General features: G+C 51.8%; 1 protein-coding gene across 7 annotated transcripts in view; it reads right to left on the bottom strand.

Annotated features, from left to right (window-relative positions):
- The window catches only part of ZBTB16 (zinc finger and BTB domain containing 16), a 194,794-nt gene extending 174,003 nt beyond the window's left edge, over positions 1-20,791 (bottom strand). For 2 of the 7 annotated variants that reach the window (XM_082626370.1, XM_082626376.1), the window contains exons 1-2: positions 19,195-19,444; positions 14,791-16,148 (exon numbers count right to left, since the gene is read on the bottom strand). In XM_082626370.1, the coding sequence (XP_082482496.1) occupies positions 14,791-16,058 (1,268 nt within the window). In that variant the 5' untranslated portion in view covers positions 16,059-16,148; positions 19,195-19,444. The other 5 variants (XM_082626375.1, XM_082626374.1, XM_082626372.1 and 2 more) reach the window with 5 other exon arrangements.
- Between the last annotated feature and the right edge of the window lie 2,165 nt (positions 20,792-22,956).

Raw genomic sequence — 22,956 nt, 5'->3', positions numbered from 1 at the left:
ATGGGCTCTTCCAGCTCTAACAGTTTATGATTCTTGGTCACCTTGAGAACCCACAGCTGCAAAGCAGGTGGAGAGCTCTGAGTGCTTTCCCTCAACAGGTGATGAGAAGACGGATGAAGTCGGGGGCACGCAGAATCCCCCCCTTGCACTATTCCTCAACCTTCCCAAAATAAACAAACCCCAGGGAGTGAATAAGCCAGTCCATCTCATTAGGAAGCATGACAGCCAGGATCTGAATATGGATCGGAAGTAAATAGAAGGGAGAAAGCAGATACCGAAAATGGATTTTCAATAACTAACTTCCCTCTGGTTAGACCTGAATTTTTTCCCACATATGTATTCTTTCACAGATCCAGTTTGGGAGCATTCAAATTAGCACAACCTGGCCTTGAATACTGGGCAAAACACATAGTAAGCACTTCGCTTTTATTTATGCCATCAATGGTTTCAATAGAATGACTCATCCTTCCACTTTAACACTCGGTTCTAATATGGTTTACTATAAATAATGCAGAGAGTGAGGAGAGAGAGGGAGAGAGAGCCTAAGCACCGTGCCCCTGCTCAGCCAGGTCACCAAAGATCCAGACTGGACAATCCCAAGGTGAATCTGAGCTCAACTGACAGCCCAGGGGTGGTTCCCACGGAGAGGAAAGACAAATATTCCTCCCTCCACCCTCCAGGTGTTCAGGACAAGTAAGGTTGTTAGAAAAGGGGACTAATCACGCTGAGGATGTGCCGGGTACCAGGCGAGGATTCTAACACACAAGCTCCTTTCACCTGCCAGAGCCTTCCCAAGAGATAAAGTCGGGATTCACATTCAGGCCCGCAAGCCTCCTGTGCCTACCCCCTTGGAGGGTATGTGTCAGCACTCGATCCTCCTTCCTGACTCCAAGTAACACTGACACGTGGTGGTCTAGATTTTTTAACACCAGAAGTGCCTCTCGGGAGCCCAAACTCACAGGAGGCCAAACCACAAATGCAGAAACACACCAGCCATGAGAGGAGTCCGCCCCAGGCCCAGGGGTGGGGGGTGGGGGGATCAGTGGCGGCGACTCCTTCTGGGACAGCGGTTGGAAATCACAAGCCCCTTGGCCTTGTTCACCTCCCACCCAAAGAAGTAAGGTCAACAGGCACCCCCGGGGCTGAGCTGACAAGCCCTCTCTACACACTCTTTCCAAAAATCTACCTTCAGAGTCAGCCCACGGCCACCAATGTCATCACACACTATATTCACCAGATTTGTCACGGAATTACTTTGACCATTTCCAAAAGTCAAATCTACCCTCCCAAAGCACAAGGCAGAAGAATGTAGCACATGGGGCTTCCCTTGTGGCACAGTGGTTGAGAGTCCGCCTGCCGATGCAGGGGACACAGGTTCATGCCCCGGTCCGGGAGGATCCCACATGCCGCGGAGCGGCTGAGCCCGTGAGCCATGGCCGCTGAGCCTGCGCGTCCAGAGCCTGTGCTCTGCAACGGAAGAGACCACAGCAGTGAGAGGCCCGCGTACCACACAAAAAAAAAAAAAATGTAGCACAGACTTTCGAAAGGATTCCGAAAGATTTCGAAAGTGCTTGGGGCCGTGGCCCCATCACAGGATTAAGTGATCACTCATTAGATACGAAGGCTTCTTTAGAACGGCAGTAACACTTCACAAATGGAGACCTTTATATTCACAATGCACTCAACTTATTCACCTATTATTTCACCTGCTGGCTGCTAGCACAGGGTCAGTACTATCCTCAGTTTAGCAGTGCCCAAAACAAAAGATTTCACTGGTTCCTTTCATAGTTGCTTCCCTGAGCCAAAAGAGCAGGTTCAGAAGCTCAGTAGTGCCCGTTTGCAAAGTACCTTCACTGTGTTATGCACTTTATAATTTTTTTTTTTTTTTTGGCCGCACCTCATGGCTTGTGAGATCTTAGTTCCCTGACCAGGGATCGAACCCGGGCCCACAGCAGTGAGAGCGTCCAGTGGCAACCACTGCACCACCAGGGAATTCCCTCTTTATACATATTTTATTCACATAACCACCTAAAAGGTATTAGCCACGTATTTTTTTACGGAACGAGGAAATGAGGGCTCAGAAAGGCCAAGTAACTTGTTCAAGGTATGCAGTTAGTAAATTCTGGGGCCTGGGTTTTCATCCAGGATGCCTCACTCTGAAGCCTGCGCTCTTCCATCACTGCACACCGTCCCTGGAAACCTCCGTAACATCCCAGAGAGCCTCTTCCCTCACGTGAGGAACCGTCATCCCCACCCCAATTCCCGGGCTGTATTTCAGTATCTTTAGCATCTCCCGGACTTTGGGCTCACTGTTTCAACTTCCCAGTAAGTCTGTCTTGGTAGATACCCCCTGCTCTAAATAGCACCCTCCGTGATCTGCAAACATTACAAGGACATCAAAACAAAGCTATCAGTTGGGTTCCTAGCTTTAGCAGCCAGTCCAAACTCTTTTGTTTGATTCTCAGACAGCTTATTGACTAGGTGATGGGGTCAGAAGTTTTCTTTTCACCTAGCTTCTTCCGGAACCCGGCGCTCTGCTTAAAGAAGCAAATTCAGGGCAGGTGGGAAAAGTCCACCCATTTAAGATTTCAGATTTACATATTTTTTGTAAGCACACATTACTTATCGGCCAACAACCTGTGGGAGTGGGAGAGGATTAAGGGAGAAAACAGCAGGAACTGAAGAGGCAAAGATTGCCTACGCCCTTTTCCCCCTTGTATGAACACAGGCGTGGACAGCCCACTCAGCGAAATGTTCGCAGAGGCTGCGTGTCCACACGAAGGGGGAGAAAAGTAGGGGAGGGCAGGAAGCTGAAAAACTGGGTGATACATGCAGCTGCTGTGTTTTACAAGATACCTGTTTTCTGCCATCAGGTACCTTCACACATCTCCACCCCAATCTGAAAGAGGGTCCTGGCCCCCCACCTGGTCTCTCCTTCCGAATACCACCCCTCACCCTGACCCCAACAGTTTATCTTTGCATATTGGAAAACCTGGCATTTATCAAGTAATCTACTCCTCATAGATGGTTAAACAGACCACAGGGGTTATCAGTGGAGTTGATATAGGAAGATAAACAGCAATCTCTTATGCAAATAGCACTAAGAATGGGGGACTGGCCACAGAACAAACTCGGAATTTAGGAGAACTCGTATCTGAACACTTTTCCTCGGTTCCAACCCTGGAAACCCACAGGAACCTGGAGAAGATTCCCTGGGTGGATTTGCCTCTCCCTTTCTGCAGGAAGAGGCAGGTGTGTGCGTTGGTCCAACCTGCTCTGCAAGAGTGGTGGCTTCGTATCTGACTAATAGAACTCTCTGTGGCCACAAGCTTCTCCTCCTCGCAACAGCCGTTTCATTTTCCTGGGATTCAGACCCACTGGAATGTGCTTTGTTCAGAAAGGGAGAAAAAGGTATTCTCCAAGGTGGGAGTAGGGGTCAGAGAGCAGCAGGGGAAAAAATCCAAGGAAAACCAGGAGTTCTGGGTTCTGAGACCCCATCCACATGACCAGGAGATACGAGCTGCCCCTGGACTCTGCAGACCTGCCTCTGCCCAGCAAGAAGTGGGTCCAGGTGGCATCTTTTCAAATCCTTCTCATTATTTTAAGGGCAAATTCACATCAAGCACCAAGAGGCGAGTGGCTCTAAGTGACAAAAGAATTGCACTCGGACGGGGCGGACGGAGCAAGCTGCTTCTCACACCAGGCTGCGGGCTGGGGAGGGGGAAAATGGGAGAATGACAGAATCCAGGGCTGGCCAGAATGAAAGCCTGAATGGAATAGGCTAATTTACACAGGAAGTAAGCACTTACCAGACCCTTCATCTCAACACACAAAACCCTCCGCCATATCTGGAAGCAATTACATCCAGTTAACATGATCTGCTTGCCACTAAAATTAACTGCAAACAGAAATATTTTTCACTTTTGCAACAGGGGATGCCAAGGTTTGGCCTATCCCCCCCTCGAGCCATTGAATCTGGCTGCTGGGGAATATTTAGCAGCTACTCAGCTCAAAAAACAAAACCCACTCTGTAGCTGTCAGGACACAAAAAGTAAAATAGTGGATAATTATGAAGGGGGGAGGGAGGGGGGAGCGGTGGCAATGAAAACCATTGTGCTAGGAATTGAGGAAGGGGCCAGCACTGGGCCCTAAACGGGTCTGCAGTGCTTGCGAGTCCAGCCCTGGTTTTCCACGTTCAACTTCAAGGAAAGAAAAATGTTTTTAGAGTCACTCGATTTAGCAGCGGCTTCACATTGTTTTTAGGTGCCGTCTTTATCCCTTCTGCCAAGGGGACGGGGGTGGGGTATATAGGGAGGTAGACTCAGAAATGTTAGCGGATCCTTAATTTAGCAGAGCATCGAGGGGACAACTGTCACGATTTCACTTGTGCAGCCAATCCCTACTCTGTGAACGCCCTCGAAGCAGCTTTCACCTGCTCGCAGAGGGGCAGGAGCTGCTGTTTATTTGAAAGGACGCAGAGAGGGCTGAGCGGGTGAGAAGTACCTCCTGAGGGTGTGTATGTGCCCAGCGATGAGCCAGGGTCCCATTCCCCAAGACTCCAGGTCCAGCTGCCGCCACCGCTGACCACGTCTCTCCTTTACTCTTTGCCCCCATCCCCGTAGTCGGTAGGAACTTATTTTTACTTCTCCTTGAACTACTGTCAACGATGCCATAAATGCCAGAGACAGAGGGGCAGCTTTGTTTTGAAGTTCCTTCAGGAGGTGTCCTGTCCAAGCCCACCCGGTACAGGCCCACCCTTTCTTGGCGACACTCGGTGTAGTTCACTCCTTTGTCACCAGGGGCCTTTAAAACAGGCAGCGGCAGCAACAGCAGCAAACGTGATGCATCCTTTTGCCAGACAACACACAGACGTCTCTCCTCAAAAAGTCAGGCCCAAGTCCCCCCAAGGATGAGGTCAAACGCTGCTATTTTCCATGAAAATCACATTTAGCAACATTACTCACGGGCTGAAAAATACAGAAGCAGCAGCCACCTAAGTAAGTAGTCTTTCCGTAAAGATTCTAGGCTGTGATGAGGGGGAAAATGGTCTTGATGGGCGAAAAGGAAAAAATGTGCTCTGCCATTCTCTTCCATTTAAAAAACCATTTTATGATGAGAATAAAGGAAACGCACATCCTTTCCAACACTGTGCCCTGAGACCATGCCACGTGCACGGCCCTGGGTGTCCCGTGTGCACCGTCCTATGAACAACATCATGGCAGCACGTATGAGATTGACTTCCTCGCAATGAGGAAGCAGGTGGGTAGGTTTCTACCGCGGAGCTCCAAACAGGCAGAGGATAAATTCAAACCCAGGTTCCACTGCAGACGCGACGCCTCCCAGCTTCCCACCGTTCTGCAGGCAACAACCTCCCTCACGACATCCAGACACTCCGGGAAGGCAAAAGCATGCAAAGCATCCTCCCCTGAATCCCACAGACGACCCCGGCCAGCAGGAGGGGCTCCATCCTCTGCCCCAGACACCTACGCACACACCCTCAGCTCCGTCACCACACAGCCGTCCAGGCATGGAAATGGTTAAGTCGTTCTCGGTGAATAAATCAAAAGTTCAAGGCTGCAACATACCACAGTGATTCCCTCTTTACATATGACAAGAACCAGAGAGAGGCTGAAATCCCAAGCATCCTGAGCGGGGTCTCCCCGGCCCGCACAGGTTATGCTGCCAGGGTCAGGGCCGCGGACCTTTAGCGGCAGCATTCATTTCCTGAACAGGACAAGTTCTCCTGACCATAAAGCTAATAGGAACTTCCTCGCATGGCGAGCTCCGGCTGACAGGGCTACTTGTCACTGGCCACGCAGGAGGAGAGCGCTGGTTCCCATTAGTGGGTTATGATGCCAGGTGCTACTAATAAGGTACATCGGCAAGAAACAAGAGCCTGCTAAGTTGTCTCTCCAACTCTGGAAGTAATCAGGCCTGGGCTTCAGGGCTGGGAAGGGGCCTTCTTTAAAGAGGAGGGCGGGAGGAGGAGGGGGCTTTAGCTACGGTAGACCCCCGGCAGCATCTAACCTGCTGAACGGCCTAAATAAATACATTTCAAACAATCCCTCCACTCTTCCCCCAGCTACCATAAAAGACTCCCCCAAATTAACACTCATGATGTTTCTCCCCCAGCGCTCCGGGCCTGATGGATCACCGAAGGCCATTACGGTCGGCCACATCTGCTTCTCACTATGGCAAGGAGAGTTGTGCCAGCAGGCCTAATGGCATTAAGATTACAACGTTCACCTAATCCACTTAGAGACCAGTGCCAGGCGAGGGTGGCTTGGGGCTTGGAGTGAGAGGTTCCCTTGTCAGGCCAGGTCACAAGAGAAGCGGGAAGCAAGGGAGGCGGCCTCACGTGTGAGTCCCTGCTGTGTGCTTTATGTTACATGGTACCTCATTTAACATGGTTGAATCACATTGAGAGGTAAGGCGCTAACCTCACTTCACTGAAAAGGAGCCTGAGGGTTCAGACAGGTGAAGCCATCTGCCCAAAATCACAGTGAGGCGTTAGCATTCAAACCCAAGTCTACCTGAGATGGGTCTTTGTGCCTCTGCCCTATACACCTTGCCCCCTGCAAAGACAGGGGTGATGGTGTGGGTCTCATTCTTAGCATGCCTGGTGTATATGTCCTTACTTATCACCTGGGGGGATCTAGATGGCCCTGAAGAGGGGAGACCTCTAAACACCACTTCCAACTGGCACACACTCCTCTGCCCACCAAAATTTCTGTGACTACATCTTCTAATAATTTCGCCAGTAAGGCCCCACTGTTTCAGGAAGTTCTTTCTCTTACCTAGCCTGGATTCTTCCTACTGCAAAGCTGAACACAATCTTTTCCTGCTCAAGAAAATCAGGTCTTGAGGACAAGAACCGAAAGTGAGCTAGGAATATGGAATGAAGCAGGTTTCTGCGAGTTCTTAGCCGAAGTTTCCGTGCTGACGATAAAGTACCGGATCCCCTCTTTGCAGCTGCAGAGATAAGCCTCATGTAGTCAAAACCCAACCAGAGTTTTTCCAGACTGAGCCAGCATAATAAGGACACGGGGGCTTTTAAGGGGAAACAGTAGAAAGGGGAATTTCTGATTATGCTGGCATGAAATTAACGGCATGGAATTTTTATTTTTGTAAATGGGTTTTTTTTTTCTCTCCCTTTTTCTGTTTTTGGAGTCAGCATAAAAGGCCTCTATCACTGGAAGCTGGTCTGTCTCTCTGTATGTCTGTAAGAGATGATGGACCCATGTGGCCCCAGCCCCCAAAGACACAAACCCTTCGAGGTAAGCCGCACTCTCCCTCCCTCCTTTCAAGCCACCGGAGGAAGCCAGGAGGCCAGAACTGGCCAAGCGATGAGCCTCCTGGTCAGCAGCTGCAGGGAACATGAGTTGGTCCTTCCTGTGTCCCTCCTTCCCTTTGACTCCATCAGGGGCTGAAAATCCAAGCAGGACATTATGGAAAGAACCATGAACATGAAGCCAGAAGACCTGGGCACAAACCCTGGTGCCACCCTTCACCGACTTACCAGGGACCAGTCCATTAACCTCTCGGGCTTCCCTCTGCCCATCAGGGAATGGGAAATGAATATCCACCCTACAGGGCAGCTGGAGGGTTTGAGAAGATTCTGACTATGAATACACTTAGCACAGAACCTGACACGTATCAAGCACTCAAAGCGACGTTTGCTGAATCCTCCCTCAGAAGCATCCTGCACTATGGGGTGGGAAAGGACAGGGGTTCTGGAACACGCCGCATCCACAAGCTCAGACTTCTCTGGGTGAGAAGGTGTTTGTACTCTCCTCCGTCTCTGCCCCGACCACGGTGATTTGCTGGCCTGACCACGTGCACAGGCAATAGGACACTGCATCAGTGAGCCGCCTCAGCATTTGGAACTGATGACCGTGGAGTGCTGCCTAGCTAAATTTAAATGAGGGCTGGAATGACTCATCAGGCTTCAGGTCAATGGGACAAAGAGTACCCTGGCCACCGTGCTACCAAAGATCAGCTTTTGGGGGAAAATGCAGGTGCTCACTGTGAATCAGCTCCAAACACACGGAGCCAGAGGCAGCGGTTCTTAGGTGCTGGATAAACTGACAGCTCTGGGGGAAAGCAGGACCTGAACCAACACGAACACAAATTTTACCCTGCGCTGCCAGCTTCACACCAACAGTGGCAGCAAAAATACAACAGCAAACATTGACTTTCTGCCATCCTTCCTTGCACGCGACAAATATTTACTGATTAATTCCTGTAACAACCCAGTGAGTAGGTACTGTTATTATTCCCATTTTATAGACGGAGCAAACAGGCACAGAGAGTTTAAGTCATGTAACCATAGTCACACCGCTGGTAAGTGGTGAAATCGGGATTCTGACCCAGATAGTCTAATTTGCTCAAAATGCCCATTTACTATGGGAAAAACATGGGGTTGGAGGTGGGGGAGAGGGGATGCCACGATAAATTTTCCTTTCTAACAAAATAACTACCACCGAGTCAGGCTTTTCACCTAAAGCCACCAAAACAGAACTTGACTAAGAACACCTTTACTTAACGTGGAAAATTCCAGAACCCTCCAGTGGGCAAATTGAGGCATGCGTGTATTCATTTAGCAAGACTTTTATGTCTCACACGTGGGCCTTCAGTTGGACTTGTTTTAAAGTCATTAATTTTTAAAAATTAAAATAACAGGAAATGTTTTTCCCCTGAATTAGCAAGAAATCAGAGTTGTGAATGGAGTTTTGATTTTCACAGTTTAGGATAATCACTATTTTAACGATTCACAAATAGTTTTCCTAGAACAAGCAGGAGGGAAAAGTATTGCTGAACTAAAGCTTTCTTCCCCTTTCCTTCCAGCAATTAGCAGCTCTAACCAATAGTGACAGCAAATTAAAATGCGACTTCTCACCGAGATGAAAGAGCAGGGAACTTTTTTCCATTAGAAAGAAAATAAAAGAACTCATCTTCAAAATTTCCAAGAGTTCGGTCTAGATCCCAGACGACTCAGTAACCCTAAGCAGGTTAAAGTATTAAAAAACCAAGTCAGAGCGGACAAAATCAAATCAAACTGACCCCCTATTTTAGGTGGCTGACTGCCAAACCAGAGCAAAATCCAATTAACCAAAAGGGCTTCATGAAGATATAAGTGAGTGCAGAAGGGGCAAAAGGAGAACTTTTTTAAGAGTTCAACGATCCAGAAATAGCTCATCCAAGTGCCTGGTTTTACAAACGAAGAAGTTAAATAAGCTCACGATGAAAAAGAGACCGACAACGGTGACAGAGCTGAAAAACAAAAAATACAGAGCTGAGTGTAGAGGCCCCACCTCCAAAATGGCAGGACACACCATCACAAAGCCATCTTCTTCTCTTCACGACCAGTGACCTCTCCAACAGACTAGATTTCCAGAAGCCCACGAGCTTATAAACTTAAGTCATTCATCATGCCCCAAAAGGATACTTCCTGGAAATAGAAATGGTTTCAGAAAGGATTTGGGAAAATCTGTGAATGACAGAGCAGCCATAAATAGCTATTAAGAGAAGTTGGGCTCCACCTGACCTTTAGGATTGACGTCAAGGAACAGAGCTGTAGCCTCCAACGGTGGTATCTTAGGGATGGTGTTGGCACCCAAAGACTAGGTCAGATGGATCTGACCCAGAAGAGCAATGCCATGTGCTTATATGGCCTTATATGGCGGAGCACCCAGGACTGTGAATTAGAAGGCAAGCCGAGCTCCTGGCTCTAGCCATTTATAGCTATGTGACCTTGGGCATGTCACTCACTCAAAGCTCATTTTCCTCATCTGTAAGTTGGGGCTGATAACGGTGACAATCCCTTACCCAAAACCCTTGGGGGCTTCAGAAATCCAAACTGTTCAGATTTTAGAAAGGAACTATGGGGACTGTAATGTTCACCAGTCCCAGAGGAGTCCAGGGAAGCACTCTGTAATCAAACACATTAATATTTTTGCCGCAAAACATATGAATATTCAAAATAGGCAGGATAAATATAGCCTCACATCAGTTCAGATCAGGTTTTGCTACTAAATGAGTTTGCTGCAAACTTACACAAAGCCTTTTAGCTTTCAGAGCTTTTCAGACTACATCAACACAGATATGGAATGAGGGACCTGCACCCCCTGAGGGGAGGCTGTGAGGTTAAGAGAGATAAGGTCATGAAAGCTGCTTTGCAAAGGAAAAAGTAGAACCACCAATAAGAGGCATTATTAATATTCCTGCTGTTGCTATCATTATCCCACTGCATACTCTTTTCCAAATAGAATCTCATTTGACCTCAGAGGTGCCTAAAGCTGGCAGAATGATGAGAGAGGACCAAGAGTTCAGGGTAGCTTCTAAATTCCCCGAGTGGCTCAACGGCTATTGATCCTCTACATGGTCAACCACTGAAAACCGAGCAGCTGGCCACCTGAAAGAGGTCAAGGCAAAGGGCCAGGCAGAACCCTGACATCTCAGCAATGCGGCTCATGCACCCTAGGGCTGGCCCTGGGAAGCCTCTGAGAAGGGCTGCACACCTGAGTTGGGGAGGCAGGCTGAGCCCACCCACGTGGTTCCTGAGCATCCCTGCAAGAACCAGGCAAGAGTTCCTACTGTGTATGTGCAGGATACACACTGTAGCTGATCCAAGGGCTTGTCTGTAAAAGATCCAGAGGCTCCTGGGAAAGCAGATCCCACTCTGATTCTGCAGCACTAAATTCAGAAACATATTAAGCCCAAGCTATATGAGCCTGGGGAGACTGAGGACCATGAGGGCTGTGTTGACACTTAAGTCAACCACAGATCCCCGTGATCTTATCACATGTATATAACTCTAAGAAGGAGAAGGTGCACCTGGCCTGGTAGAGCCGGTCCCTAGATCAGATCCAGACAAGGCTCCATGCAGAACAGGCCCAGCCTTTCAGGGAGAGAGAGACAGAACAGAGACTGAGTCTAGGGAAGGAGAGTCCAATCTTCCTGGTGTGACCCTCCCTCCCTCAGACACTACCCTCTGTAACATAGGCCCGCTGGGATGGTTTTAGGGTCCAGCACTTACTCCTGCATCTGCCTGGATAGATCTGCTCATCTAGCAGGACTTCTGATTGTTCTGACTGCCTTCTGGATCCTTTAGGCAGGTAAGCCCTGTGTGATTTACCCAGAGAGCATCTCTGTGGGCTTTCCATCAATCCATGGCTACATGTGACGTTGCTTTTACATCTCACCATGCACTGCAGGGACCACAACTTTATAAAGTTTCATTCAAACTGTCTGTCGGGCCAGCAGGCTCCCCTCTCACCAGCTTGGGACCAAGTCGTGAGGAAAGCTACTGATGGTTTGTTGTGGAATCAAACCCTCCTTCCTGCATCCCTTCCTAACACTCTCCCCTGCCTTCCTCTCCATGCCCTTCTCCCCCCACACCAAGAAGAAAGACAACGATAACTAGCAAGTACCTAACCTTTACCTACCAGCCTACTGGCTTAACAACAAAGTAAAATAAATCCTGTAGCCTGTTATTTCATCATGTTCATCACTGTCATATTCACAGCCAATTCCACAGCCTCCTGACATCAGATCTCCCACCCCGATGGCTCTGTCTTGTTTTTTGTGTGTGTGCTACGCTGGGACTTGTGATGTGGGGGAAGGAACAGAGAGCAGTAGGAAATCGGGAAGTCTCTGCTTGTCTCTCAGACCTTAATCCTGGAGGTCTGAGAGACAGGGAGAGAGGAAAAGTCTCCCCAAAAAAAGCACACCTGATCAGGAGCCAGGGGCTGCCCGTCAGAGCGAGGGCGGAGTGCACAGGGAACATTCTCTCCACCCTTGACTTCCTGAGACCTCACAGCTCTCCATCCAGGGCACAGCCCCAGGCTCCAGCTTCTTGGGCTGCAGCAGCCTACTTTCCACCCTCAGTCAAAAGCACAGTCTCAGTGTCAGCAGCCCACAGCGTGATGCCAAGGACGCCAGGACTGGCGGCTTGCCATCACAAGCTCACAAGGGCGGGGATATCCTCAGCACTGCCTCACAGCCAACTCAACCCATAGATGGCAGTGCTGTGGACACTACACACTAGAACACAGAGCCAGGTGGGGTGATGCAGAGATGAGACCCAGGCGAGATGAAAGTCTCAGGGTCCCTTCCTCACCCTCCTGGTTACTAAGTGCCAGTCACAGCTCCAGGGATTTCTGGATGTTACTTCGTTAATTCAGCATCCCACCCTACAGACCACCTGCCTTTTAAAGAGGCTAAAGAAGGCTACGTAACGTTGCCAAGCCCTCCCTGCTCTATATGGCTAGTTCTGCCACCCATGCTCTGACGGGGTGGACCACAGCCAGCCCTCCACCTCTCCCCAGAGGAACAAGGGTCCCACAGAATGGGAACTTGGAACCCCTGGGAGAGTAATAGCTTTTGCAGCCCTCTCAGGTAAAAAGAAGCAAGCAAGACCCAACAAGAAGCCAGAAAAAAACCCTGCTTTCCAAGGAACAGGGGCTGGGAGAAATGGGTGAAGGTAATCAAAAGGTACAAATTTCCAGTTATAAAATAAATAAGCCCTGGGGATATAACACACAACATGATGACTACAGTTAACAATACTGAAGTACATATATGAAAGTTGCTAAGAGAGCAGATCTTAAAAAAGTGCTCAAGGAAAAAAAATTCCTATGTACGGTGATGGATTTTAACTAAGTCGTCTTATCATAGTGATCATTTCATAAAATATACAAATATCAAATCATTACATTGTATACCAGAAGCTGTTACATGTCAATTATACCTCAATTTAAAAAATTACTTTCCTGGGACTTCCCTGGTGGTCCAGTGGCTAAGACTCCACGCTCCCAATGCAGGGGGCCTGGGTTCAGCCCCTGATCAGGGAACTAGATCCCACATGCCACAACTAAGAGTTCGCATGCTGCAACTGAAGATCCCGCATGCCGCAACTAAGACCCAGCACAGCCAAATAAATACACAAATAAATAAATATTTTTAATTACTTTCCACTGTACCCCATTTCTCATAGCACATAACTGAAATAATTCACATCCGGAGAAGATGATCATCTATCTGGTCAAGTTTGGGGAGAGGGTTTCCTCTTTAGGAAAGTTTGAGCAAAAACAAACACAACCTCGGTCTATTTCTGAGCAGTACAAGCAACACGAAGACACACCTTAGTGGCGGTTACTTTTCGTACCCGACTGGAAAAGGATCAGCTATGTTTAGCTCAGCAGTACTTTCCACAAGGTAAGTCTCAGAGCCCCCCCATGAAGCGGTGTTGGAGCAGGTTCCACCTCAGCTTGGAGTAATCAGATGACCGCCAAATGCCTCCACCTCCATGCCCCCAACCCCTCTCCTTCACACCCCCTCCTGAATGGCCAACAGAAGAATGGGGGGAGGGTAGAAGAGGGCAAAAGTGAAGAATCCACCCAAGATCAGGAAAACAGCAGGCAAGAGGGTGTGCAGGGAAATGTTATCACAGATGGCAAGAGAAACTGGACTTCTTGACACCATTCGCCCGACCCAGGAACCCAGGGTAATGTGATGGGTATATCCTTACGACAGATGCAGATGAACACCAAACTCACTACAGGTTCCCTCTGTGCTTACTCCGCTTCTGATAAGCAATTTTCAAAACCCTCTGTTCTGTAGAGACGATCCTCTTCGGGACTGATGACTCCAAGAGGCAGCCAAGAGGGTTAAGACCTGAATCTGAATCCAACTCTGCCTCAGTGTCTATATGACCCTGGGAAAAGGTCTTAGTACCTTCCTATGTAAGAACGTCATCCACCTGGAAAAACTGCTGTAACAAAAACATGACTCCATGAAAAGCACTTGAACCAGGCATGTCATGAAAGCTATTTCACAGAGAAAGAAACAGAAGCCAGAGGGAAGCCAATGCTGGCCCAAAGTGGTATTTAATTCAATGTGAGAAGGGAGGGTTAAGAATAAGGCTGCACGCTGCAAAACAATGTGTCTCCTACCCATCCTTCCCCCTTGAATTTAAATCAACTCCCTCGAAATGTGTTTACAGGGACAGAGAACGAGAAGGGAGAGGAAGCAATGTTCCTGGTGATGAATGTTCACCAGGAATGACGTTTGGAACCTGCAGCTGCTCTTGTGATCTAAGCAGCCTCCAGCCCCTCCCATCCTCCAGAGCTGCAGACAGGCTGCCTTGGCAGGAACCACCACATGGGAACTCAGGTACCTGAAACCTGGCTACGTGGCCAGGTCCAGGCCATGGGCCCTTCCTCCTCACCCCACTTCTCCCTCCCTCCACTTGATGAGTCACCCCAGGCAAAGGACAACAGACCCAACAGCAGGAAAAGCAAAATGGGAGCCCAAAGGCAAAAAAGAGAGGAAATAGCACAGGGAATGCCCTGGCAGTCCAGTGGCTAGGACTCTGCACTTTCACTGCTGAGGGCGTGGGGTTCGGTCCCTGGTCGGGGAAGTAAGATCCTGCAAGCTGCTTATGGTTTCCTTTGCTGTGCAAAAGCTTTTAAGTTTCATTAGGTCCCATTTGTTTATTTTTGTTTTTATTTCCATTTCTCTAGGCTGCACAGCGTGCCCCCAAAAAAACAAACCAATAAAATAAAACCATATTTTTTAAAAAAGAAACTGGGCGCCTAAGTTCCCCAGTGCTTAGGAAAGACCGAGGTCCCCTCGCCACACCTGAAAAGTGTCCCCCTACAAGTTGTTTTTTCTCAAATAGCAAAGACAACAGAGGAGCCAGGCCCCAGGCCTCGGGAATGGCTGCGTATGAAGGCAGGGTCAAGGCCAGAAATTCAGGGTCAGGGGGATGGGTACAGAGGGGCCTACCTGTGCTGCTCCACGGCCTCGTTGTCAGGAAGCTCCACCCCGCAGACGCTGCACTGTTCCCCGACAGTGCGGCTCTCTGCCTTCATGCCCACCGCCAGCTCCCCCAGCTTGCTGAACAGCTCCCTCTGGATGAAGCCCTGGGGCAGCAGACCCCCGTAGGTGCTGAAGTCCATGGAGACGGCCAGGGTGGGCTGCACATGGAGGCCCGAGGTCACCGAAGACGGCATGCTCAACACGGCATCGGCCTTGTGGTTGGGCAGCACGGAATAGATGCCCAGGTGTTTCTCAGCAGGGGGCGCGGGGGGCTCCGGTCGGCCTGGGGGACCCTGGCCAACCTCGGTCAGAGGCGGCAGCTGCTCGGCGCTCTCCTCACGTCCGTAGTGCAGCTCTCTAGCGCTGGTGATGACGCTGCTCCGAGTTGGGGTCCCGGGTCCCTCCTTGCCCCTTTCCTCAACCTTGTCCCCCAACCCGGCTGAGACGCTAGACTCGGCTGCCCCAGGGCTGTCCTGGCCGGGCACCTCATCCACCTGCATCATCTCCGGCTTCACCTCGGCCACCGCAGGGTGCCGCCCAACCCCAGCCAGAGTCGGCTCCTCAGGCCTGGCAGGCAGCTGAAGAGCCCCCTGCAAGAGAGACTGTCCTATGGTCATCAAACTGTCCACTGCCGCCTTGGTGGGGCTCATGGCGGAAAGGCCAAACGAGGTGGAGACGGAAGGGCTCTGGTCCACCATGGGCCCAGGGAGGCTCTGAGCAGCTACGCTGGCGTAGCCACTCTCCTCGCTGGAATGCTTCGAGATGAAGATGTTCTTGAGGTACCGAGCCTTCCGGTCCTCTTCCTCCTCGGCCCCACCGTCCGCCATGGTTGCCTCCGTGTCATTGTCATCTGAGGCCTGGATGGTCTCCAGGATCTTCAGGCACTGCTCCTCCAGGTACTCGATCTCCAGGATCTCAGCTGCGTAGAGCAGGTCATCCAGGTCCTCCGCCTTGGCCTGCAGCGTGGCCGTGTATGCATACTCCAGAATCTGCTGGAAGGTCTTTGGAGAGAGGAAGTCCAGAGTATAGTGCTGGCTATTGCGGTGGAAGAGGATCTCAAACATCTTGCTGGTGCAGGCCAGCACAGTCCGGTGGGCGTGGAACTCCTGGCTGTCCACCATGATGACCACATCACACAGCGTCCCGGCCAGCCGCATCTGGTTGGCCTTGCAAAGGAGCCCCGTGGGGTGGCTGGGGTTCTGCAGCTGGATCATGCCCATCTTTGTCAGATCCATGGTGCTCCCCGAGGCTTAGGCATGAGGCTCTCTTTCCTTCCTGGCTCTGCGTGGCAGGGCAGGCTGGGTTTCCTGGGCCAGTGGACAGGGCTAAAGGGGAAGAGGGGGAAAGAGGCAAAAGAGATGCAAGAACAAAAGGAAGATTAGTTAGTGTCCCGAAAAGTAAGAATTCAAACACTAGCACCTCCCCCAAACCTGCAGCAAGACAGTCTTGGAGATTTTAATGGAGGGGAAGTGGCTTCCAGGCCCAGGGATGATGAGAGTCAAGAGAAGGGTCTGCTACAGCACATGCCTAACTCACTGCTCTACGACATCTGTTAGATGAAGTAAAATGAAAATTACAACAGAGTCTTGTGAGTCTTGGGCTTTCTTTAAGTCTGAGGGTGGGGGGCTCCCATGCAAAGCCAACACTGATTATGAGAAGTTGCCCAGCACTTAATTTAAAAGAATAAGAATTTAACCCCTTCCTCTAGTCAGTGTAAGCACTCAGTTTCACTCTCAACACCCTGTGCAGCAAACCTCATCTTGGAAACAAAGTTTTTCTAAATCCTGCCTCACCAGTGGTAGCCCCGGGAGCAAAACCCAGCCTAGCTGGGGCTAGCAGCCTAGAGTCGCAGCCCACAGAAATCTAAGGGCAAGGTTCTCCTCCTCCAGCCCACCTCCTCACCCTCAGCCAATGCCTTCCTGGACCTCTGTCCTTCCACTCTTCTCAGAGCTGCACAGGATTGATGAACCCATGCCCTGACCACCTCCTTAGGCACTAAGAGAAAGACACACACATGACCCATGTACTAGCTTGGCTCACTTCTGCCCACTGCCCATGGGCACCTCAGAGTGATTGTGTGTGTAATCCAAAATCTCGACTGTGTGTGCACGTACCAGCCAGAAGGGGAGAGAGAGTTAATACATGTGCACACTTATATAATATGGCACACTTATCCCCTGCCCACAAGTGCCCAGTAGTCAGGAGGATCTGTAATATGTAGGCTAGGTCATGAAGGACCTATAGAGAGGTCCTAGGAAACATGCAGCCCTAAAGCCAGGAGTGCACATGCTGGGAACATGAACTCCAAGTGTACCCCACAGGCTCCCAAGAGTGGGCAAGTCCTGTAACCCGGAGCAGTAAGTGATACTGTTAATGGCTTGGAGGTGCGAGAAGTGATATTGGCACCAGCATCTATGATGTGAGTTACATTGAATATGAAGGGAAAACAGGGCTGGAGACAAAGGACTCTCCCAAAGCGCTGTTTGGGATCGGTAACAGGGCTCTGAGACTCACAGACCTGTCTAAAGAGTGTCAGAAAGACCTCACAGGCCCAGGTCCCTCCCAGCCTCTGCCTAGCTGTGGCCAATATTGCAGTGAAATGAACTGGGAACAACGCAGAGCAAGGGCTTTTGCTCGCTCTTGGAACACTGCTGGCCTCCGCCCCCAAAAGGAACCCTATTGGCTCCAGAGCCACAAATCTTACTCGGAAAGGGTTAATAGGACGACTAATCAGGACACTTTTGCTCCCACCCTGGGGTGGGAACTGAGGCCATGGGGTGGGGGTGGGGCAAGGGGTGGGAGCGGTGACCATTCACCCGCGCCTTGCCACCATGCGCTTCCCTACAGACTTCGTGGTTTCAGAGAACTAGGAGGGAGCAATCGGAAGAATGTAAGCTGGGCTACCCGAATATCTCCCCCAAAACAAGCTCCGTGGGTCCTGAAGGAAATCAGGGTGCCCTGGTCAGCCGTCCCCGCCACCCGCGGCTCGGCGCCCGCGATCCGGCTGGCGCTGACTGCAGCGCCCAGCCCCGCGGCGCGGGAGAAAGCCGGCGCTAACCCGCTCGAGCTCCGGCGATCGATCGCGCTCTCACACTGCCCCCCACCCCGCGCCCCGTTCCCAGCCGTCCCCACGGAGGCTTGGAGACGACTTCAGCAAACTTGGGGAAGCAACTTTTCCGGGGAAGCCAGACGGCGAAGAGAAAGGGAGCCGGGCTAGGGAAGAGGGAAAGCGAAAGAGACCCGGACGAAAGGCAAGAGTCCGGGCGGGCCGGACGCCTGGGCGAGAGCGGCGAGAAGGCGGACCCGCCTCGCGGAGAAGTGGAAGCACAAAAGCCCGACAGCGAGTTGTGGGAGGAAAAGCGAGAAGGGATCCGCGGGCCCTCCCTCTCCGACCCTGGGCCATGACCCCAGAGAGCGACGGGCAAGGTCCCCGGCCTCAAGCTGGTGGCGCCAGCAGCCGGCGCGCCCGGCCCATGCACGTTGCTAGCGTCCCGGGGAGCAGGCGAGCGAGTCGGTGCCGAGCGCCTCTGTGCGTCCCAGTGGGTCCGCGGGCCGGCGAGATAGTGCGCATTTCGAGCGCGTGTTCCAGGGACTGTGCGAGCGAGCTGCCGGCGCGCCGGGGTGGGAAAGGCATCCCGAACGCATCAGGTGCAGAGCCGAGCACCCACCGAGCGCGGCCGGGAGCGCACAGCGAGCTCTGGCGCCACGGCCGGTCCAGCCGAGAGCCGAGGAGGGCCCGGAGCGCTGGAGACACTCCAGCGCTCCGCCACGGAGCCCCTCCCTCCAAAACCGGGGGGATTAAGTCCAATCAAGAAAAAAGAGCCCACCAGGTTTTTCAAAGAGAAACAAAACCCAAGTGACTCCCAGTCCTGCTCCCCTGGCACCCAGATCCACTCCTCGGATCCTCCGATTCTAGCTTCCCAGCCGATGGGCGAATAAACACACAAATAAACCACAGCCCTATCTCGCGCCCGCGCACCGGTCGGCATACATATGAGCACCCACCGGCTGCCGGCTCCTCCACCGGCCCCTGGTGGTACAAAGCCTCCTGATTCCCAACCCTCTGCTTGCGCCCTCAGGCCCCGCAGACCGCTCTGCCTCCCACCTCTCACCCCGACCGTACCCTGGAGCGGAAGGGCTAGGGAGGCAGCTGCGCTCAAGCTGACAGCCGGGGCTCCCCCTTCTAGCCGACCCCCAACCGCCGCTGGCGACGGCTGCGGCAGCAGGAAGGGAACAAGCCGAATAAAATAAGGCACAAGCCCAGCGGCCGAGTGGCCAAAGCGAGCGCGCCCTTCAGACCTCTCCAGCCCCGGGGCGCCCCGGCGCGCTGCTATCGCTGGGCGGTGGGCCCCTCCCCGGCCCCCCACTCACCACTGCCGAGCCGGGTGCCGTGGGGTGGGTGTGCGTGCCTCTTGGGGGGGTGTGCCTGTGTCGGGGAGGGGTGTTGCTGGGGAACTGTTGCTCTCGGTATCACGGCGGCAGCGGCGGCATCGCCCGGCAGTTCGCAGTACCCGCTCTCATCGCCCTCAACTCCTCTGTGCTGCGAGGTTAGCAAATCACCACCGGCTGCGGCGCCTCCGCCGCGTCCCACGTCAACGCCGAGCCCCCTCCCCTACGAGGCCCCGGCGCCTCTCCATCTTTAGTGCTGGCGGCCGAGCCCGGCTCCCTGCCCACAGCTGCCCCCCTTCCCTCCTCCCTCCCCACCCCTCCCGCGCTGTCCCCGGGCTCAGCCCGCCCACCCCCCCGCACTGGCCGAGCCGGCGCGCGCTCCCCGCCCCACCCCTCCCCTCCCCTCCCCTCCCCTCCCCTCCCCTCCCCTCCCCTCCCCTTCCCTCCGCTTCCCTTCCCTCCCCTTTTCTCCCCTCTCTTCACCGCGCGTCGCGCTCCAGGCTTCGCCTGACATCTAGCTGCTGCTGGGGCGCTGGCGGCCGCCGCTCACCGGCCAAGCCGAGAGGAAAGAAGGAGCTCGTGGAGAGGAGTGCCAGGGACTCGGAACCCTTAGTGGGGGCAGTGGAGGCGAGGGGCGAGGAGCAGCCCCCACCTGCAACCCCAGTTTTTTCATTTCCACTGGAAACGGGTTTTCTTTTCCCCTGCTGCTCCAGACGCGGAGTTTGGTCTCCGGCTCCAATGTTTGCCCCATTCAGTGCGTGTCATCTCTCCTTTAACTTTTTCTCCGGGCTCCGGACGGCATCCCCTGTACCCCGACATCGGTTGTAAAAGGTCGCTTTCCCGGGCCCCAAGCCCAGGCCTTTTGTGACTCCGGGCCTTCTGAGCATCCAGATTAGCCTCCAAGTGCAGAGTTCGCGGGCCCGGGTGAACCCGGTGCCAGCGGGTGTGCGGGGATCTATGGTCGAGGGGAGACTCCCCATTTTAGCTGTCACGACCCCTGGAGGCCAAGGTCGAGTCCCGAGGGAAACTTTTCTCCCTCTCAGTCTTGAGCATTTCCTGGGCTTCGCACCCCCCCCCCGCCCCCCTCCCGGAACCTGGCTGGAAACAGTTCCCGAGAACTGCGGTCAGTCAGTTCAGGGCAAAGTCTTCAGAGGGCGAGTGAAAGCTTGAAAAAGCTTCAGGCCCCCCAAGTGCCTCCTCTCGGCCGGCCGCTCCACTTAAGAGGGTGGAGTTGAGGTCAGTAAGCCCAGGGTAGAGCAAGCAGAAGCAATGTGCCCTTCCGCGGGCTGCGGAGAGTGCCCCTTCTCTGCCCTTTCCCTGGAGCTTGGCAAAGGTAGGAGACAAGAGGTGGGAAACGCTCTTCTGGACACAAACCTTGACTGCCGGCTAAGGGCAGTCAAGGTTTGGTGGAAAGCGCCCTCCCTGGGTCTCCGGACAGTCAGCCCTGGAGGTCGTACAGTCTTAGCAACCCGGGTGGGTCTTCAGGCACTGAGTCCTGAGTCCCCTCCGTCAGTCCCTGACACGCGGGGTGGTTCAGAAGTTTCCCGCAAGACTCACGTATGATCGCATCCCGCTGTGCGCCTCTGGCACTTGCCCCAGACCAAGAGTCAGGCCCCAAGAACTGAAGGGTCATGGAAGGTGGCAGAAGCCAACTAGAGGCAAAAAGCCACTTCCAGCCTCACAAGGCCAGTTGGCTGGAGTTTACATGAGAACTGATACGTTTCACAAGAGCTGCTAATGGGGTTCGTCCCAAAGACAGGCGATTCCATCCCAGCAAACATCGCCCGTCTCCTGCTCGCAGGGAAAGTGCTCAGACCTGCAGGAGTCATGGGAGAGAGGAAGACCCGTGAGAAGCCACTTGAAAGTGAAGGAAGGGAGTTAGTTATCCTCTGATAGAAGAGAATACAGCAACGTCTAACAGGTGCCTGGGAACACCCAGTCCCTGGGTATTAGATTAACAATAAAGTGCAATCTATGAAAGGACTATTTTTCTAGCTAAGGTCTACAGTCTGTAAGAGGAAAGGAATTTAAAGAAAGTTAAGAAAGAACTGGTCTGGTAGTTGAGCGGTTAAGACTCTGCGCTTCCAATGCAGGAGATGCAGGTTTGATCCCTGGTCAGGGAACTAAGATCCCACGGGCAGTGCGGCGCAGCCAAATACAAAAAATAATAATAATAAATAAAAAAGAAGAAAGAACTGATCTGATAAACAGCAAGGACTTACTGTGTAGCAGAGGGGATTACAGTCAATATCTTGTAATAACCCATAATAGGAAAAATCTAAATATACATATATGTATAACTGAATCACTTCGCTGTACACCTGAAACTAATACAATATTGTAAATCAACTATACTTCAGTTTTAAAAAAAGAAAGGACTGGTCTGCAAGGAGAGCAAGAGGAGAGAGATATAAGGAGAGAAGACAGTCCTAGAGCCTCACCAGGGAAATGAAAAGAAGAAAGAATCGTTAAACTGTTGCGCTTCTGCCTAGATGGTACCTGCTAAAGGTTGCTGCTTCGCTGCCCACATCCACCTACCGGCCCCTCCTGAGTGCAGTAGCAAAAGCACACAATTAACCCCTGGTCTAATCTCCTATTAATCCTCAAATCAGAGAAAGGGAGACTCTCTGGAAACAATGGGAAAGAAAGAACCATCCCTCCATGGCCCTGGACCGCCCCCCTCCACCTCCACGCCATATTCACGCTATGTGAAAATCTCCCTTGCTTCATAAACTCAGCCCATTACAAAGCCCAGCCCTTGTTCGTAAGTGTTAAAGAGAGATTAATGCCCGAATTTAAGAGGTGGAGAAGGTAACAAATAGGAGGAAGGCAGGCAAGGCTATGGGCTGAGTGCCAGCATGGAGCTCCATGCATTTCCACTTAGCGCTGAAGGCTGGCTGCACAGCAGTTTGATAAGGTTTATTGGGCCCAGATAAGGCGGCGGCAGCTCCCCCACCAAAAGCTATGTCCTTGGGCCCCCGGAAGGCTGATGAGAATCCACAGTTCAGAGATTTCATACGGCAGCACTTAAACCCACAGGATGGAAAATTACAACAGAAAAATGCTCGCTCTCTCATGTTTATATATTTGTAGTAGATTTTTTGGGTTTTTGGGTTTTGTTTTTTACTTTGTTTCCTGAAGGGTGTGGTAAGAGGAGGTGGGACATTCGTTTTGACAGATCCTAAAAATAGGATTTCAGTCTTACAGAGAGGTCATCTTGGAGACAGAAGGAGAGATGAGTTGACCTTTGGGTGGAATTCCATTGCTAAATCTTATTCCCTCATCTCCTCCTTTACTCATATACCTCCAGCTGGAAGCAGCCCTTCAGTACGCAGGTTGTGGAAGAGGAGGGTATGGCAGGTCTAAAGCGATCTTACAGGAAAGAGACAGTGGGGATAATACCTCATTCTGAGCACTGACTGTGAATCTTAACACATTACCTATATTGTTTTATTTAATCCTCATAACTCTCATAATGCAGGTACATCTTTCCCCCATTTCTGTGGATGGGAAACCTGGGGCTCAAAGAGGTTAAGTACCTTACCCAAGACTGTAGAGCTATTAAATATCAGAGCTGAGACTTTAAATCAGACCATTCCAACTGCAAAACTCAATGATCTTAACTTCTAGATTATACAGCCTCCAGTGGGATGGAGAAAAGGAAACAAGGGCTTTTAATTTCCCTTCTCCTCTTACTCTACAGAGGCCAAGGTCTCTGTAGCAGCCAGCCAAGCTGGGAACCAA

The sequence above is a fragment of the Mesoplodon mirus genome, assembly GCF_964341445.2.
Source record: "Mesoplodon mirus genome assembly, chromosome: 7".
Classification (NCBI taxonomy): domain Eukaryota; kingdom Metazoa; phylum Chordata; class Mammalia; order Artiodactyla; family Ziphiidae; genus Mesoplodon; species Mesoplodon mirus.
This window is presented reverse-complemented; position numbering and strand designations above follow the sequence as displayed.